Source organism: Physeter macrocephalus, unplaced genomic scaffold (assembly GCF_002837175.3).
Source record: "Physeter macrocephalus isolate SW-GA unplaced genomic scaffold, ASM283717v5 random_224, whole genome shotgun sequence".
NCBI lineage: Eukaryota > Metazoa > Chordata > Mammalia > Artiodactyla > Physeteridae > Physeter > Physeter macrocephalus.
In genome coordinates, this window is record NW_021145510.1 from 21,631 (window position 1) to 40,110 (window position 18,480).

The 18,480-nt window shown below is 49.9% G+C and overlaps 1 protein-coding gene across 1 annotated transcript; it reads right to left on the reverse strand.

Annotated features, from left to right (window-relative positions):
* Nucleotides 1–7,178: 7,178 nt before the first annotated feature.
* Nucleotides 7,179–17,837, reverse strand: MB (myoglobin). The gene is made up of 3 exons (NM_001290722.1): nt 17,678–17,837; nt 11,253–11,475; nt 7,179–7,862 (listed from the first exon to the last, which is right to left on the reverse strand). Exons 1-3 carry the CDS (start codon nt 17,770–17,772, stop codon nt 7,716–7,718), a joined length of 465 nt encoding a protein of 154 aa, NP_001277651.1. The 5' UTR covers nt 17,773–17,837; the 3' UTR covers nt 7,179–7,715.
* Nucleotides 17,838–18,480: the final 643 nt, after the last annotated feature.

The following is an 18,480-nucleotide window of genomic DNA, read 5'->3' on the forward strand; positions in this document are numbered from 1 at the left end:
AGTGAGAGAGCCGCGCGCTGAAAAAAAAAAAAAAAAAAAAAAAAGCCATCAAAATCAACATTATGGTGGAAAAAAAAAAAAGCAAAAAAAGAGTGAATACCCTGGGTGCAATCCCAACTCTACTACTTCTCAGTCGGTGATCTTAGGCAAGTTGCTTAAACTCTGTGTCTTAGTTTCCCCATCTGTAAAATAGGGATGGTGGTTGTACTAGTCAGGGTCCGCCAGAGAAACAGAACCAACAAGATGTATATATAGAGAGATTTATTTTAAGGAATTGGCTCACACGATTCTGGGGGCTGGCTAATCTAAGATCAATAGGGCAGGCCGGGAGCTTAGACAACCCCTTCCCCATCACCCACACACTCCGCCATCTAGAACTTAACCCTCTTCTTGACACCCAGGCATCTTAGCCTGGCACAGACGACCCCCCCAGAATTATCTAAAACCACCACTCGTTTCTCCTTCACATGATGGGCTCCAGCTCCATCGGAAATGGGATGGAGCTGGGACCTGGGACCTGGTCCATGCCAGCTCTACACCATCACACCTGTTCTTCCCTCTTGCCTGATCCTTACCATAAGGATGATAAACTTCTGCCCATCCTTCAAGACCCAGGGTGCCTGGTCCCCTCTAGGCAATACTGATTTTGTCTCTCCTCTCTGCTTATCACTGTACCCTGTAGACACCTACGTGCCCCCCTCTCTCTTTCCCTCCTCCCCGCCCCTACTCCCACCAGACTGCAAATGAAACTGGAGATTTTTGTCTTATTCCTTTTTACTTTTACTTCCTTATTACTTTTTGTTGTTGAACGGTCTAATTTTATCTATTTATTTATTTATCTATTTATTTGGCCTCACCTGGAGGCTTGTGGGACCTTAGCTCACCAACCCGAGATTGAACCCAAGCCCTCAGCAGTGAGAGCACAGAGTCCTAACTACTGGATCACCTGGGAATTCCCTGAACGGTCTTATGTAAACATGACATTGCTCTGAGACTGAGCCACATGAGTCTCCAAGTTTATTAGGGTTGCACCCAGTTAGTGGTACATTCACTTGTGCTCAGATATAGGTTTCTCTTTGGTGTTGTGACCTTTACCTGTGTAAATGCGCGATCTTGTTCATGAGCATCTAGCTTAGAACCGATCCATGCACTTTCTGAAGTTTAACTATTATCTAACTGTGACGTGACTTTGATGAATTTCTCCCCTCCACTTACTGCCCCAGCCTCCTATGCTCCTGTTCTGAATACCCGAACAGCTGGCCCCATAGCAGAGGCCCAGTGATTATCAGAGGACAGAGCACCAGGGATCATCAATACCACCAGGTGATACCCCCTCTTTATAACAAACATTTGCTAACATCCCCTTTGCTATCCTAAAATGAAGCTCATCCATAATACAACCTACTATTGATACATCCATAATTTTAAAAATTCAGTATCATATCCTAACTGTAATATGTATAAAGACAAAAAGCAAGTTTTTTATGATAAAATAAAATGCTTTTCAATATTTAAATGCTTGGGCATAATGGCACCAGAGGACACATGGAGCAGTTTGATGTTTGCACCTATTCATAGAACGCCACCTTCGCAATACTTACCAGTGCAGGTATGTTGGGTGGCTGACTGCATAGTCAGGACAGGCTGGGCTATGCTGCAATGACAAACACTTCAGGCATCTCCCAGTTCCTCAAGGTGATTTCTCACTCACACTTCACATTCAGTGCGGTTGACAGGGCCTCTGCTCTTCCCTGATACCCAGCTGGACCACAGAGACTCCGTCCAGACCTGCACGTTCATGGCCGCTGTGACTGCGGAGAGATGTGGAGAACACTCATTGGTTCTTAAAACCTCCACCGGAAATGACGCATATCCCCTCACATTTCATTGGCTACACAAGACTTATGTGTACCTAACTTGCAACATCCTACCTTGTGCCTGAAAGGAGGGGCACCCAGAGTACTTACATCCATAATGATGGTCACAGCCACAGAATCCCATGGTGGCACTGCTGTGAGGGGTGCCATTTACTGAAATGGTGAACAAGACTTGGAAAGTTCCCAATGAAAAAAACCTTTTTTTTCAATTTACACCATAGTTGTATTCTTGGAACATTTAATCTATTTTTAAACAGTTCAAAGATAATGTATGTATAAGTAAAATTTATAAGTTCTAGAGTTCGGGTCAAGAACGTGGGATAAATCTTCCTTGTGTGTTTTTTCCTGCACATTCTAGAACACCCAGCATCCCTCCTTCTCCCCTCCCCCCACTAAATGTCAGTATCCTCTTCACTGCAAAAAACACTCCCACAAATACCCAAAATGCCCCTATAGGGGACAATATGTGCCTTATTAAAAAAGAATGTGTTGGGAGAAGGGGGGGCGATAAATTAGGAATTTGGGATTAACATATACACACTACTATAAATAAAACATAAACAAGGACCTACTGTAGAGCACAGGGAACTACACTCAATATCCTATAATAACCTATAATGGAAAAGAATCTGAAAAAGAATATATATATATATACACACACACACAATACATATATATAGATATAACTGAATCACTCTGATGTACACCTGAAACTAACACAACATTGTAAATCAACTATATTTCGATAAAAATTTTTTTAAAAGATGTTGCTGTCTCATTTTTTTTAACATCGTTATTGGAGTATAATTGCTTTACAATGGTGTGTTATTTTCTGCTGTGTAACAAAGGGAATCAGCTGTACATGTACATATATTGTCGTCACCTGATACCTCCAGCTCTGCTCAGTTAAAGTGTGCTAAGTGAGCTCAGATGAGTCATCATTCACACAGCTCTTCACAGTTTATCACTTAGACTTTCCCAGATCTTACCCAAGCCCTGATTTCTTTTATGTCCTCTCCAACTTCTCAGCCTGGCTCCACCCCAAAAGCCACAGTCCCAGGCAGAGACATTAGAGCTGGCTTTTAGGGTCCAAAGAGGTCACCTTGGCTGTCCTGGGGGTGTGAGTCCCGTGGATCTCAGAGCAGCAGGTAAAAGGGACTAAAGGTCGAGATCAGACCACACAATGGAGGAGTTAGACAGATGTTCACACCCTCAGACTCACACATATAGCTGCACACACTCTCGGCATCCTCACAGATACGACGCACACACACAGATATATAGACCTCAACCTCAGGAACCAGATATTCAGAACCAGGCTCGACTGATGCCTCCTGACCTTAATGTTTTACAGTTTACAACATGCCATCGTGTCCAGGAGAGAAGTAGGGCGGCCTCACTCCCATCTTCAGCTCACACCGTTTGAGCTGCCTTGATGGAGCGGGCATTGGGCGAGGGGGTAGGTATGCAAAGAGAGCAAAACTGAGGGGACCCCTACCCTCTCTGTCCAATAGAGGAAAGACAAAAAGCCAAAGGAAACAAAACAAGGGAAAAAAACCAAAGTCATAATTATAAATTGTGGTAAAGATGTCCACTTCTGGAAGTATGGCAGACTAGACAGTGTGAAATACAATCCTAATACCTCAATGATTCTGGATAAAAAAAATACTTGTAAAACTGGAAGAAATGTATAACTGTGCAAGCAAGAAAATAAGGAAAATTCTGAATGCAAAATAGCCACGAGGCGGAAAATAGGAAAGCGTCATGGAGGACAGTTGGAGCCCATGTAAAAAACATCTCATGGGGATTCCAGAAGGACATAATAGATATGCAGGAAAGGCGACACTTAAAGAGATATTTTATATTTAAAAATCCTATTGGAACTTCCCTGGTGGCTCAGTGGTTGGGAATCTGCCTGCCAATGCAGGAGACACGGGTTGGAGCCCTGGTCTGGAAAGATCCCACATGCCGCGGAGCAACTAAGCCCGTGTGCCACAACTACTGAGCCTGCGCTCTAGAGCCCGTGAGCCACAACTACTGAACCCACATGCCACAACTACTGAAACCCGCGCACCTAGAACCCGTGCTCCGCAACAAGAGAAGCCACCGCAATGAGAAGCCCACGCACCACAACGAACAGTAGCCCCGGGCTTCCCTGGTGGCACAGTGGTTGGGAGTCCGCCTGCCGGTGCGGGGGACGTGGGTTCGTGCCCCGGTCTGGGGGGATCCCGCATGCCGCGGAGCGGCTGGGCCCGGGAGCCATGGCCGCTGAGCCTGTGCTCTGCGACGGGAGAGGCCAAAGCAGTGAAAGACCCGTGTAACCGCAAAAAAAAAAAAAAGAGTAGCCCCTGCTCACCACAACTAGAGAAAGCCTGCGCAGCAACTAAGACCCAACGCAGCCAAAATATAAATAATAAATAAATAAATTAATTAATTTTTTTAAAAAGAATGCACTTAAAAAAAATCCTATTGGCTGTGTTTCTCTGGAGAATTCTGACTAATAAGCTGTCTCGGAGACTAGTCCCTGTGACTGGACCACACCCCCATCTCCTCAGATTCCTCAGGGTTCAGCCTTCCCATCTCCGAACTCCCAGAGCCCTAAGCCCATGAGCTCCCCAAAGATGGGGCCAGGCCTGTGGGCTTCACCAGGACGCCCCAGAGTGAGCCCAGGGCCTGGTATGTTGCAGCCCTCAGTAGATATTTGTCTAATGAATACATTTCCCTGCTACCTTCAAGACCTAGCACAGACTCTTTTTTTTTTTTGGCCATGCTGTGGGGCATGTGGGATCCCAGTTTCCCTGTCCAGGGACCAAACCTGCGTCCCCTGTGGTGGAAGCGTGGATTCCAGATTCTTTCCTTCTCACTCCCACTCCACAGAAGCTTCACGAAGGAGGAGACCATGTTTACCTTATTTGAAGCTGGGACCCCTAGTCCCAACCTGGGACCTGGCACATAATATTTGCTCAAGAAATATTTGTTAGATCAATGCAGAATATATGCCATTGCAGGATCACATTTAAAAAATATTAGCCTATATATTCCCCTGGGATTTCCTTTCCTCCTTTGCTCTTTCCTTTTAAGACAGCAAGGCATTTCTGTGCCCAAGCCTCAAGAAAGGATGTAACAGCTGAAAGCAAGAAAAACGTATCCCTTGCCTGGATTTGCAGATTCAAAAGCTCAGACCTGAGAGCACCAGAAAGAACACACAGAAAGGGCAAAAGATTTGGAGGAAATCATGAGGCACCCCTGCTGCCCAGGCTGGAAAATCATTTTCTGAACCATCAGAAGGAAAGGAGATGAAAAGGAAATAAGATTGCAGTTGGTGGCGGTTCCCAAAGAAAGTGGTTCTGTCTCTGCTGGGGGCCACTGCTAGCTCAGAGAGTGCCCTTGTGTGAATAAGGAAAAAGCACCCTTTCCAGGTGCACAGACTGGATCTAGCCTTATGAGCCCCTCCCGCACCCCAGCCAGGCACCCATGTGCACTGCACACCCCATATAACCGTACGGGGCAGCCAAGCACAAGCTCTGCTAATCCCTGCCAGAAGCAGAGAAAGCTCAAACAGGCCTGTGGGGTCTGAACAGAGAAAACCTGTGCTTCATGTCTCAGGCAGAGACGAATGGGGCTGGGGCGGGTCCCTGGAAAGAAGTGACGTCAGGCAGGAGAGCCTTGCGCAGCCTCAGAATTTCCATAAGTGCCTGATGGGGGCAATAGCTGAAGAGCAGGTGGGGTGCAGCATCCCTGAGGATACTACTGGGGACAGATGACAGCAATGACCAGATTGCCACCTCCCTGCCGATACACACTGCAACCTGGCACATGTAAGCTTCTTGGAATTAATTAGTCAAAACCCCAGGGACGTTTGGATTGGGGGAGAAAAAAAGCCTCAAAGAGACTGAGATTAAGTAGCTTCCACCCGGCCACAATGAGGATTCCAAAGTTGAGTTGTAGAAAAAAAGAAGTTTTTTTTTTTTGCACATCAAAGGTATAAACAGATCTTCTTACCTGCTGTGCTCCACAAATACTTGTTGAACGAATACTTAATGTGTGTGACAAATGCCGGGTACTTTTCTGCGACCCTGATTTTTATTCTGCCCTGATTTAATTATCAGAGCATATTATCTCCCTGACTAGATTATCATTTGCCTGAGGGCAGGGACCAGATTATTCCACTTCAGATCCTGCACACGTATCCTATACAGAAGTGTTCCTTGCCTGGCATTCAGTAGAGCTACTATATAAATGCATGGAATTTTTCTCCAGGCTCCAGATCCAAAAGCTCCCCTCCTCCTGTTTTCCCCTCCCCTCCTGTCTCAACTTCTCAGATAGCATAAGAATTCCCAAAGCCTGGAGCAGAGCGGGAGGAGGGGCACTTTAACTCTGTCCTCCGATGCTGCAGCACAGCCTGATAAATGAGCCCGTTAGGATCTGAGACATGTCTGTTTCTGAAGATGGGTTCTGGCCTGTTCAGTGGCCATGAACCTTGGCGTAGTCTGAGGTTTGGGGCGGGGAGGTTGGGCTCATCACAGGGGTCTGGCCATGTGAGGGCAGGGGGCACTAGGTTGCCTGTCCTGGGAGCCCCTGGAGATGTATGGGGCCGAGGACTTGGGCATCTTGGGTGCTCTTCAAGTCCCTCTCGGCTTGGGTACCCACAATGACCCAGACCACCAGACCCCCGTCTGTAGCCTCTGCTCCAGCCTGCTTCCTGGCTGCCGCCGTCACATGCCAAGGTTTTATTCTGGGTCCCGGAGCGAAATTTACACATTCTGCCCATGCGGTTGGCCTTTGTAGACGGGGATTGTGTCTCTTGGCCTGTGTCGGTAAGTTATTCCCCATGCGTCTGTCCTTTCTCTGTGGCCACAAGGTCAGCGCCTGCCAGCGGCTGGCCGCCTAGCTGTCTCCCCAGCTGGAGTCCCTGCCAGCTTCCAGGCCACACGTTAAACCCAGCTCTGCCACTTACTAACTAGTATCCTTGAGTTTATTACCTAAATTGTGGTAACCACAATGACCATCTTCCCCGGAGCCTGCATCTTCTGCTGTGGGCTCGCGCAGCCCCCGGTCGCAGCCCCCGGCACTGACCGACTGCTCGCTGCCCCCACCAGACGAGGCTCTAGCCTCCATTTCCCAGTGCCCGGTACTGTCCCTGCCACTGAGTGGTGGCTCTGCCTCCTGCCCATGCTCCTCCCCTCCCTCCCCTCCTCCTCCCCATAAGGCTCCCTGCACACACAATCCCATCATGGCCTTTTCTCCCTCTGAACCCCGCCTTCACTTGCTCCAGGGGATGAAAAACACCAGGCAGAGTCTATGGCATGCGAATCTTTTATTAAGCCAGGTGAGTCGCTCCATCACCTGAGAAGGCACACTTATGCTCCAGACACCACGCGCCCCAGGGGCTGGGTGTGGCTGTCCAACCCAGCCCAGACCTTCTCGGTGCAAGGGGACATTCTGCTTTCTTCACGGGGTGAGGTGATGGATCAGAGAATCATGGCTGGAGTTTAGCTTGACGGTTTGGATTGGGGATTTAAGGTGAGGTGGGAAGGAATTGGGTTGGAATTTAGGTGAAAGGGGAGTTGAGTGTGACCCAAACTCTGCGGGCCACAGTGGGGAGAGCCAAGCTTCTCCTGGCTTCCAAGCTGACGACCCTCCCCACAGGAAGGCACGTGAAACCACTTGAACAAACCCTCATCCCTTCCCTGCCCCCAGCCCCTCCGGCATCTCCCACCGGCCTCTCACAAACAAAGCAGGCACTCAGAAGCAAACCCTACAGCTACACAAGATTAAGGCCCCTCCCTCCCTGCCCAGGTGGGTGGGGAGAGGGGCGTGGGGCGTGGGACGTGGGGCTTAGCCCTGGTAGCCCAGCTCCTTGTACTTGGCAGCGATGTCCTTCCGGAACAGTTCCAGGGCCTTGTTCATGGCTCCCTGGGCGTCGGCACCAAAGTCTCCAGGGTGCCTGCTGTGCAGAACGTGGATGATGGCTTCCGAGATGAACTGCAAAGACAGGGGCAGAGGGGTACTGGTCACGGGCAGGACAAGCCAGGGGCCAGATGGGAGTCAGCCCGAACCCATCTTCTCTTTATTCCAGGGTCGTTTATTGAGCACTTACTATATATCAGGCACGCTGCTGAGCGGCCCTCCATGGATTAACTCCTTTAATCCCCACAACCCCGTGAGACAGGTACAGATGGGGAAACGGAGGCCCATCTTGGTACAGATGAGGAAAGGTCAGGCCGTGGAACCACGGTCAAGTGGCTAGGTGGGCTGGACCCAGCCTCGGAAAGGAAGGGAAACACTCCTACTCCATGGTTTTATCCAGGATTTGGCACTCCGAAAATCTAGAAAGAAACTATTTCCATTTGTGTGTATTTAATTTTTGCATTTAATGGCTTAGGATGGTGATTGCTTTAAATAGCCTTTTTGGGGTTTGGGCAGGGGGTCCGAACATCATATTTTCTGTGCCAAGCACAGAGCTGGTACTCAGAGGTATAGGTGGGAGGGAAGGAGAGAAGGGAAGAGGAAAGGGATCAGGCCTACAACTCAGCCCCAGGACCAACTGTATCTTACACCAGCCTCACCTTCACTGTTTGCTTTACCGTCTACAATGTCATTACCAGGAAAATGCACGCAGGCACCTCTACAGCACGGGGCTGATTTAGAGACTGAAAGATCTTGTGTCTGTAAGAAGCTACTGTGCTTTTTCAACGGTTCAGAAAGATTTGGTGCCAATCACTACCCTGGCCTGTGGTCAAAGGGTGTCATTTTACAGAGACCCAAACTGAGGTCACGTAGCAAGTGGACCCAGGGGATCGTGGACAAATGACAGCCAGAGCCAGGGACAGAGACAGAGAGGGCACCGCGGTTGGGTTTGCCCATTTTCTCCGGCGCCCGGGGTGCAAGTGGCCAAAAGCAGGGTGGGGTTGGGTGAGTCGGGGGAGCATGTACTGAGGGCAGCCTCAGAAGCACAAATGTCAACATCTAGTAAACCCTGCTTGGCTCAGAAACAGGGACAGCTCCACAAACACCTGCTGCTGGGCATAGATTTGGACATGTGTTTAATTCCCTTTTAATGCCATAAACACAACAAAACGAAGCTGGGGGAGGGACTGACGTCAGCAAGCCCTGCCCATGGAGAACTTAGAGAGCCAAGTTCCAGGCCCAGCTCCCTGACCTCCATGTGTGACCTCACCTGTAAAATAGGGGCCCGTGACCCCATTAGGTCCCCCCACTCAGTTTTCCTAAGTCAGAGGCAGAGCCACAAATACTTAGAAAATTGCTGGGCTGGGGCAGCTGGAAAATTGAGTAAAGATAGTTGCTTTTAGCACCCAGCGCCCTCTGTGCCCCCTCACTCACAGGTGAGAGGGAGACATTTCTTAGGAAGAACACAGACGAAGGTTCCATGGTGAGGGAAAGAGCAGGCATGGGGCTCTGTCTTAACTCTTTGGCAGGGATTATGCAGTAAATCAAACCTGTTTTAAGTAGACCTGGGTTCTAGTCTGCTAGCTGGTAGTGCTACCTTGGCTATATCATTTTCCCTCTCTGAGACGGTCTTCTCATCCCTAGAGAGGGGATCCATCATTCAAGTTGTGTTGTGAACACCTCCACATGCCACTGGGATTCAGACAGAGGAGGAGCCAGGGTCTGCCCTTGAGGAGCTCGTGTCCCAGCCAGGAGACAGCTGGGTAAAGAGACAAATTACAATACAGCCGGGCAGGCGCCATGGCAGCGGTGAGGATAAATGCCTTCGCAGCGGAGGGCTGGCAGATAGAGCAGCTGACTGCCTCATGGGCCAGAACAGAGGCGGTGGCTTCTGAGCTGGGCCTTGGAGGATGAACAGAGATTTGCCAAGAGAAGAAGGGGAGGGCAGGGACCACCGCTCGTGCAGAATCTCAGAGGCAGGACCCACTTCTCATGTCTGAGGTGCTGAGATGGGCAGGCAGGATTGTTTGTGTGTGACTTGGGGAGCAGGTAGGGGTGCAGGGTGGTGAGGCTGAAGAGGGTGGAGGTGGTGGTGGTGGTTGTTCATGGGAAATGCTGTGCCACAAGCGATTAAGAGCTTGGGTTCCAGAGTACCATCGATCAGATTGTACCTCCTGGCTTATAAGCTGGGTGACCTGGGGCAAGCTACTTAACCTCTCTGAGGCTTCAGTTTCCAAATCAGTAAAATGGGGATGAGAAGAGTACCTACCTGGGGAAGAGAATGCTAACTGCCTGCCCAATGTCCATTTTCTCCTTCTTCCTTGTAAGAGAACACTAGCTGTATTTGGAGTGGTAATAGGCTACATTTCCCACCTTTCCATGCAGATAGATGTGGTCTTGTAACTAACTTCTGGCCAATGAAATGTAAAAAACATTGTTGGATGAGATTTCCAGGGCTCCTTAAAAGGAGACTTCCTCTCTTCCTCTTGCTCTGTTTGGAATATGGACCAGATGGCTGGAGCTCCAGCAGCTATCTTGGACCACGAGTCAACTTTGAGGGTGGACACCACATGCCAAAGATGGCAACACAGAAAGAACCTGCATCCCTGGTGACTATGGGGCTTCCATACCAGCTCTGGGCTCCCTACCTCTGAACTTCTTTTATGTGAGAGGGAAAGAAAACACTGAATGCAATTCCTAAGTTCATGGGGAAATCGTGAGAATTCCATGCAGTGACCCAGCCAAATAGCTTATCATGGCCCATCCTAACTGGTAGCTATCATAAGTAACCTTACCTTCACTGCTACACCAACCTGTAGACATAGGACTCGAAGCTCAGGCTCTCCCCAGCCCACCCAACTTCTCAGCCCATCACAGGGGGTTCAAACCAATTGCTTATGCCTCTGACACCTGAGGCTTTCTCTCTTCACCTGTAAAGATGTAGGAACTCATAATTCCCACCTGGAATTGAGCCCCAGTTGCTGAACTCCTGTCAACGAGACCTGTATATCTCCGACTCCCAGTGTCACAGGGATTAGGAGCCGGGGTTCTGGAGGAATAGAGACCTAGTCTGAATCCTGGTTCTGCCATTTGCTGCTTCTGTGACCAGGGACAAGCTACTTAACCTTTCTGTGCCTCAGTTTCCTCATCTGTCGAGTGGGTGTGATAATGGTACCTACCTGTGGAGAGAATGCAAGTTGTGCATCCCATATCCACTTCCTCCTTGGTAACAAGATACTAATTTGGGGGAGAAATATGTTGACTCTCAATGACCCAGGAGGAAGGCAAAGTGGGTGGCAGCCCACTTTACAGATGAGGAAATGGGGGAACAGAGAGGAACGACATAGGTCACCCAGCAAGTTAGTGGCTGAGCTGGGACTTGAACCCAAATCTCATGCCCTTGAGGCCTCTCCTTCCATCCTCCCAGCCGCCCCCGTCCCTGCCGCCCCCGTCCCTGCCACCCACCTCCAGGTACTTGATGGGGATCTTGTGCTTGGTAGCATGCGACTGGGCCAGGGGCTTCAGCTCCGCCTCATGATGCCCCTTCTTCTTGAGGATGGCCCCCAGGGCAGTGAGCACGGTGACGCCATGCTTCTTCAGGTCCTCTGAGGCCTTCATCTCAGCCTCTGTCTTCAGGTGCTTGAACCTGTCAAATTTCTCCAGGGTCTCGGGATGACTCTTAAAGAGCCTGTGGGCACAAGGAGGCCTGGAGTCAGAGGCAGGGGTCTGGAGGTGGCCAGACCCGAGTTCAAGCCCAGGCTCTCCCAGTTCCCAGCTATGTGACCTTGGGCAACTCACTTCACCTCTCTGTGCCTCAGTCTCCTCATCCAAGGAATGGAGATAACAAGTCCCTCCCTATAGAAGCGTGAGGATTAAATGAGACAGTATATGCTGACACAAGAAGTGTATAAATGCTTGTTATTATTAAATATTTTTATCGTCATCTTCTTCTTCATTGTTACAGTGAAAGGCAGGAAAGAAAGACATCTCTGCGTTGCACCTGGCTTCACCCCCATTTCCTCTAAGTTGTTGGGAGCATAGGTGACTAAATGGCGTCACAGTGGAGCAGGGAAAAGGGGGAGCACTGGGGCCAAAGGACCTGGATTTCTTGAGCACCCGCTGTGTGCCAGGCCCGTGCTAGGCTCTGCACTTGTGCTTCCCTTTAGGGACATATTATTCCCACTTTACAGATGAGAGAAAAGAGGCTAAGAAATGTGAAGTCCTAGCTCAATATCACACGGCCGGGGTGCAGAAGAGCCAGACTGAAATCAGGTCTGAGTGACTCAAAAAGTAGCCCATGCAGGGGACCGTCTCTGCAGTTTCCTGCCTGGGGATGGCCCTTTGGCTTCTTCAATACATCTGGCTCCAGGAGACTCACTGCTACCTGTGAGAGCCCTTCCAGTCTGAGCTCAGAAACCTCAGAAAGCTCTTGCTTATTTTGCTCTGACTCCCTGCACCTCCCTGGCCCCTCACAGTACCGAGGATGAGGGTCCCTGGTGGGAGCCACCGCTAAAGACCAGGTCCCCGCTCCTGCCAGGGTCCCAGTGAGCTGGCCACAGTGAGCTGAGCAGCCACCTGTCGCCTTGGACCTCAGTCTTTCCTGCTGCGGAAAGGTGGAAGTTAGTTAAAGGGAGTCATACCTGCCACCTGGGCGGGAGTGATTTTCCCCATTTCACTCGTGGGCAAACGGAAGACCACAGAGGTAGGTGACTTGCCCAGGGTCACATGTCTGGTCAGTGGCAGAGCCCAGACACAAACCCACATGAATGGTTCCATAACTCACGCTCTCTCCCTTGTGTGGCACCCTGAAACCTCTGCAGGGGTGACCCTGTCTGCTCTGACTCCCCCTTCTTCTGTCTAATGGCTTCAGTTCTTTTAAAGGTTCCTCTTTTGTAGCTTCCTGGCTTTGCGACACGCTTAAACCTAACTGTGAACACACTCCAGTGTGCACAAGTATCTCATGGCACACACCCATAGTCACAGGCGCGTGCACACACACGCACATGCATGCACGACGTAGCACGGACGGGAAGCACTCGCTTTCCCAGGGGGCGTACCCCTCCCACTCCCCCAGAACACCCAGGGTTATCCACAGCCATGCCCAAGGTCACCACCTCATCTGGGGCCCCGGCCAAACCTTGTACATCACTGACAGCTCATCCCTGGCACCTTTCACGCAAGGGTCCCTGAGCTCCTGACTATTATTATCTGGTGACAATGATCCTTGAACTCCTGCCTGACAGATGCAAGACCCAGGACCCACAGGCGAAGGCCTGAGGTCGGGACACTGGAGGAAGACTGTCTGGGGCAGAAGAGGGCCAAGGACCTGGGACCCAAGGCGGCCAAGGATCTCAAACATTTTGGAAGTTCCCTGGATGTCTGGGAGGAAGACTTCGGCGCTGAGAATTATGGAAGCTGAGTTCTGGCCCCAGCTCTGCCTCCGATGTGCTGTGTGACATTGAAGAAGTCACTCGGTTTCTCTGGGTCTTGGCGTAACTATCTGTAAACCAAAAGGGTTGGTCTAGCTGATTTTTCAGCCTCCAAGTTCTAAGGCTTGACCCCCACCTCACCCTCCACTCTCAGCACCTGCCAGCCAGAGAGAGAGCCAGGTTCGCTTTAAACAGGGCAGAAAAATTGGGCTCAGGAGCGCCCACCAGATCATCCTGGCACCACACAGCCACCTCCCTCCCTTGGCCCCAAGTCCTGCAGCTGGGAGCCCCCAGGGCAGCCACAGGAGGCCATACCAGGATGCTTGTGACAGCAATTACCCGGAAAATGAGCCCATGGAAGGCCCTCGCCCTGTAGAAATGGGTGGAGGGCTTTTCTCCAGTGTTTCAGAAGTGCTCACTTGCCTTGTGTTTTCATCCTCAATCCTATCATCAACCTGCCTAGTTTATCACAGGTCTGCTGACAAGTCAGAGGGAAAGGAGGCCATTTCCCAGTTGTTCTCTGAGCTGAGGCCCAATCTGACACCCACACAGAAGACCGAGGACTCTCCCAGGCCTGCACAAATCCTTCTCTGCTCTAGAACCAAAGAACCAGATGAGGATGGGAACTCATCTCTAGTGTGTCAAGACTGTGGGACGATGTAGCATAGGGGTTGAGAGCAGGCGTACTGATCCAAGTTGCCTGGATTTGAATTCCAGCTGTGGGACTTTGGGCAAGTCACTTAACCTCTTTGTTAAATGTGGTGATCATAATTATATCTACCTCATAGGGTTGTTGTGAGGCTTAAATGAGTAAATATATGTGAAACCCTTAACACAGGGCCTAGCAATCACTGTGTACTATATATATAAATATTTGCTATCCTCTTTACCATCTCTAGCACCATTATCACCATCATCATCATTTCCTCCATCACCATCACCATCTCCCTCATCCTCATCCTCCTCATCATCACCATCTCCCTCATCCTCATCCTCCTCATCATCACCATCTCCCTCATCCTCATCCTCCTCATCATCACCATCTCCCTCATCCTCATCCTCCTCATCATCACCATCTCCCTCATCCTCATCCTCCTCATCATCACCATCTCCCTCATCCTCATCCTCCTCATCATCACCATCTCCCTCATCCTCATCCTCCTCATCATCACCATCTCCCTCATCCTCATCCTCCTCATCATCACCATCTCCCTCATCCTCATCCTCCTCATCATCACCATCTCCCTCATCCTCATCCTCCTCATCATCACCATCTCCCTCATCCTCATCCTCCTCATCATCACCATCTCCCTCATCCTCATCCTCCTCATCATCACCATCTCCCTCATCCTCATCCTCCTCATCATCACCATCTCCCTCATCCTCATCCTCCTCATCATCACCATCTCCCTCATCCTCATCCTCCTCATCATCACCATCTCCCTCATCCTCATCCTCCTCATCATCACCATCTCCCTCATCCTCATCCTCCTCATCATCACCATCTCCCTCATCCTCATCCTCCTCATCATCACCATCTCCCTCATCCTCATCCTCCTCATCATCACCATCTCCCTCATCCTCATCCTCCTCATCATCACCATCTCCCTCATCCTCATCCTCCTCATCATCACCATCTCCCTCATCCTCATCCTCCTCATCATCACCATCTCCCTCATCCTCATCCTCCTCATCATCACCATCTCCCTCATCCTCATCCTCCTCATCATCACCATCTCCCTCATCCTCATCCTCCTCATCATCACCATCTCCCTCATCCTCATCCTCCTCATCATCACCATCTCCCTCATCCTCATCCTCCTCATCATCACCATCTCCCTCATCCTCATCCTCCTCATCATCACCATCTCCCTCATCCTCATCCTCCTCATCATCACCATCTCCCTCATCCTCATCCTCCATCACCATCACCATCTCCCTCATCCTCATCCTCCTCATCATCACCATCTCCCTCATCCTCCTCCTCCAACATCATCACCATCTCCCTCATCCTCATCCTCCTCTTCATCACCATCTCCCTCATCTTCATCCTCCATCATCATCACCATCTGCATCATCATCGTTAGGATTGGGAATTTTTGGTTCTGTCTGTAGCTGCCATTGGTTGGCTGGGACTCTTGGGCTGTGTTTCCTCCTGGCGACATGAGACGTATTGGCCACCAGCAGTGGCTTTCAAACTTTCCATGGCCTCAAAATCCTTTTCAAATGCAAAAATGATTAAAGCAGAAAAGATTTGGAAAAAGAAGGAAAGGCAGGGGCCTGAAGCCCTCTCAGCAGCCTCCACCCTCCTGAAGCCCCCCTTTCCTGGAGCCAGACTCTCCAACTGACCTTCCAGCTATTATGTTCTAGAACATAATGGTCACATACTTGCTTTGAAGCCCTCAGTGTTTTATTAACAGACTCAGCTGAACAGAATTTGTCCTCTTTTATCATCAGAGGAGTGGGAGAAATGACCTTTTCAAGATGAGTAAGAAAGCCCAGGTTCAGTATCTGGAACAGAACCAAAAGGTCAGCTCTCAAAGGGGCACTTTCAGCCCTAGGAGTTAGCAGCCCCTTCTCCTTGTCTCTATATCCCAAACACTAAGAGGGCAGAACCAGTTGGCGTGGTTTCTGCATGTCCTACAACCTAAGACGTGACAGGCTATTGGGCTCTCTGGAGCCAGCAGTCTCCAGCGTCATGTCTTATCCCTGGCACCTGGCCCCAGGCAGTTCTCTCTGATCCACGCTGGGAAAGGAGGAGATGTTTCCCCATGACACAATACCCCAAGTCTCCTTCAAGACATCCAAGTCACTGACTTAGGGCTGGCAGACCCCAGATCACCTGGGAAAGACTCCTGTTCGGCAAACTGGTCTCCCACCCCAGCTACCCGGCCTCCTCTCCAAAAGTAAGGTAGGATCATGGACTCAGAGAATGCCAGGGCATGAGAGCAAGCAGGGATCTCAGAGAGAGTGGCAGGCAATCCCTCCTCTCAGCAAATAGGGAAATGGGACCCAGAGAGGACTAGCGACTTGTCCAAGGTCACACAGCAAATGGATGGCTGAGGAGTTGATGTCAACTTTGGGGGAGACTTTTGTCCAATCAGTCAGGACCTGTTGCAGCCCAAGTAGCCAACCGACAGAGACACAAGAGGAGAAAGACATAAAGGAACACCCCAAGATGCCAGTTAGATTCAACAGAGAACTTGACTGTCCTCTCTCAAGTGTTTCTGGCATGGACAATTAAGGGCTCTAACTCCAGATAACAGGGCTTATAGGACTGGGCATTCTCCCCAGATTTGGGAGCTGGAGATGGGTGAAGCCTGACGGAGGCTGAAAGGGCATCTAAGTGGGAGAGGATAACCTACTCTGGCTCATAAAGAAGGAGAAATTCATCTGTAAATTAAAGTGTGAAAGACAATCCATTCACTGGTGGTAACTGGGGCCCACCTTCTCCCACGTGCAGAAATATTGATGTACATACATCCCATTAGGCTTTTGACCTGTGCTGCCCAGAGCATGAGAAAGGGCCAGGAGGAGGGGAGAGCCTATCACCATTTGGGGAGGAAGGCAACTGCGACATGAGATTCTATTTACAAGCCACAAGCCATTTTCTACTTAAAAAACTCAGAATTTTGTGGGGGGGTTTTGTTTGTTTATTCAAGAACCCCTTGCTACAGAAGGCAAGATGTACTTGGAGACTATTCTGAGCCCTCAAATTCAAGACATACTCAACATCAAAAGTCACTAATGGGTCTCTGTCTTCTGTTTACTAATTATAATTCTTTAAAGGGCCCAAGTCTAAGCTTCATCTATAATAGTTATTAACATCTTCTGGGACTCACTCTATGCCAGGAATTATGCTGGGCCCCCTACATGCATCATCTTATTTAATTCTTATTTCCACTCTATAACGTATATATTAGGATTTCCACCCATTTTATTGGAGAAGAAATTGAGGCTCAGACAAGTAGTGTACCTTCTTAAAGGTCACACAGCTGCTCGGTGGCAAAGCCAGCTCTAGAACTACATATCTCATGTTGAAAGCCATGTCTTAGCCTTGACATTTTACAGACTTTAATGGACTTGTGACTCTGGGGTCATCCTTCCCTTCTCAGGTCCTTTTTGTCCTCATCCATTAGGTGAGGTGAGACAGATCTCTCAGATTTTTCTTGTTAATTCTGTCTATAATTCTAGGATACCACTTAGTGGGCTCTAGGCATCCAGGATTTGATTGTCAAGCTCCTTCCAGCTGCTGGCATAGGTGTGAGATGGATCCTCTTTCCTTTCCTGACTCCAATCTCTGACACATAAAAGCAAAAGAGAACCAAATAAGGGTTTTAACAAAGCCAACTAAAGCAGCCAGCTGGTCAACCCCGGGCAACCGTTCCACCTTGCAAGCAAGCATTCTTGATCTTTGGGAAGGAAGTAGGTGATAGGGGCAATGGAATTTCTTCCTCTTACCTGATGAGGATGTCCTGCCCATGGCCTGCGACATCAGCCTCCACCTTCGCCCAGACGTGCAGAACCAACTGCCATTCTCCCTCGCTGAGCACCATGGCACAGTCTGAAGAAGAGAAGAAGAGCGAGAGTGGGCTGACCGGGTGTCCTGGCTCCGACAGCTGGGGTTTGAGGCTGCCTGGCCCTAAAGGGTTTTTATACCTTCCCGGATGCTTGACAGAGATCACTTGACAGCTCGCTCACTCTCTCTCTCCCCCTCCCTGCACCCCCCCCCCTTCATGCAGGGGTCTAATCTTTTCATTTCTGTAGTCCTCACATGGGAGCTATTTTGAGGCAGATGCCATGTGGGGTGGTAGGACAACTCAGGCCTCAGGTTGGCAGGGGAGGAGCTGTGTATGTGGAAAGAGTGGGGAGGAGGTTGGATCACTGTCTGGACTCTCGGAGGCCAACAGAAAGGGCATGACCAAGGCTGATGCCAATGGCCTGAAACCCAACTCCCCCTGCTGTCAGCCACCCCAAGAGGACCTGTCATGTTTATTAGCCAGGGCAGCAGTCACCCTGGCTGGCCCTGGGACTGTCCTGGCCCTTAGCAGTCACTCTGTCCACCTTCTTCCCACTTTGCCAGAATACCCTCACCCATCAGGGCGGTGGGAAGGGGCTAGATGGTTTCCTGCTTACAGCTGGGTAGACCCAGGTGGATCCATAACCTCTTGGAGTCTGCATTTTCCCACTCCACCCAGAAAACTCCTGGATTCATGGTCTTGCTCACATATTCCTCTCTGAAAAGTTTTGCTGGATATACCCCT

Bases quoted from the DNA above. Each gene is read 5' to 3' on its own strand.
- MB (NM_001290722.1), bottom strand. From the start codon at position 17,772: ATGGTGCTCAGCGAGGGAGAATGGCAGTTGGTTCTGCACGTCTGGGCG. The intron at 11,476-17,677 runs GTAAGAGGAAGA...TTGTGCCCACAG, and splicing joins GGGCAGGACATCCTCATCAG to GCTCTTTAAGAGTCATCCCG. The intron at 7,863-11,252 runs GTGGGTGGCAGG...CTGTCTTTGCAG, and splicing joins TCCCCATCAAGTACCTGGAG to TTCATCTCGGAAGCCATCAT.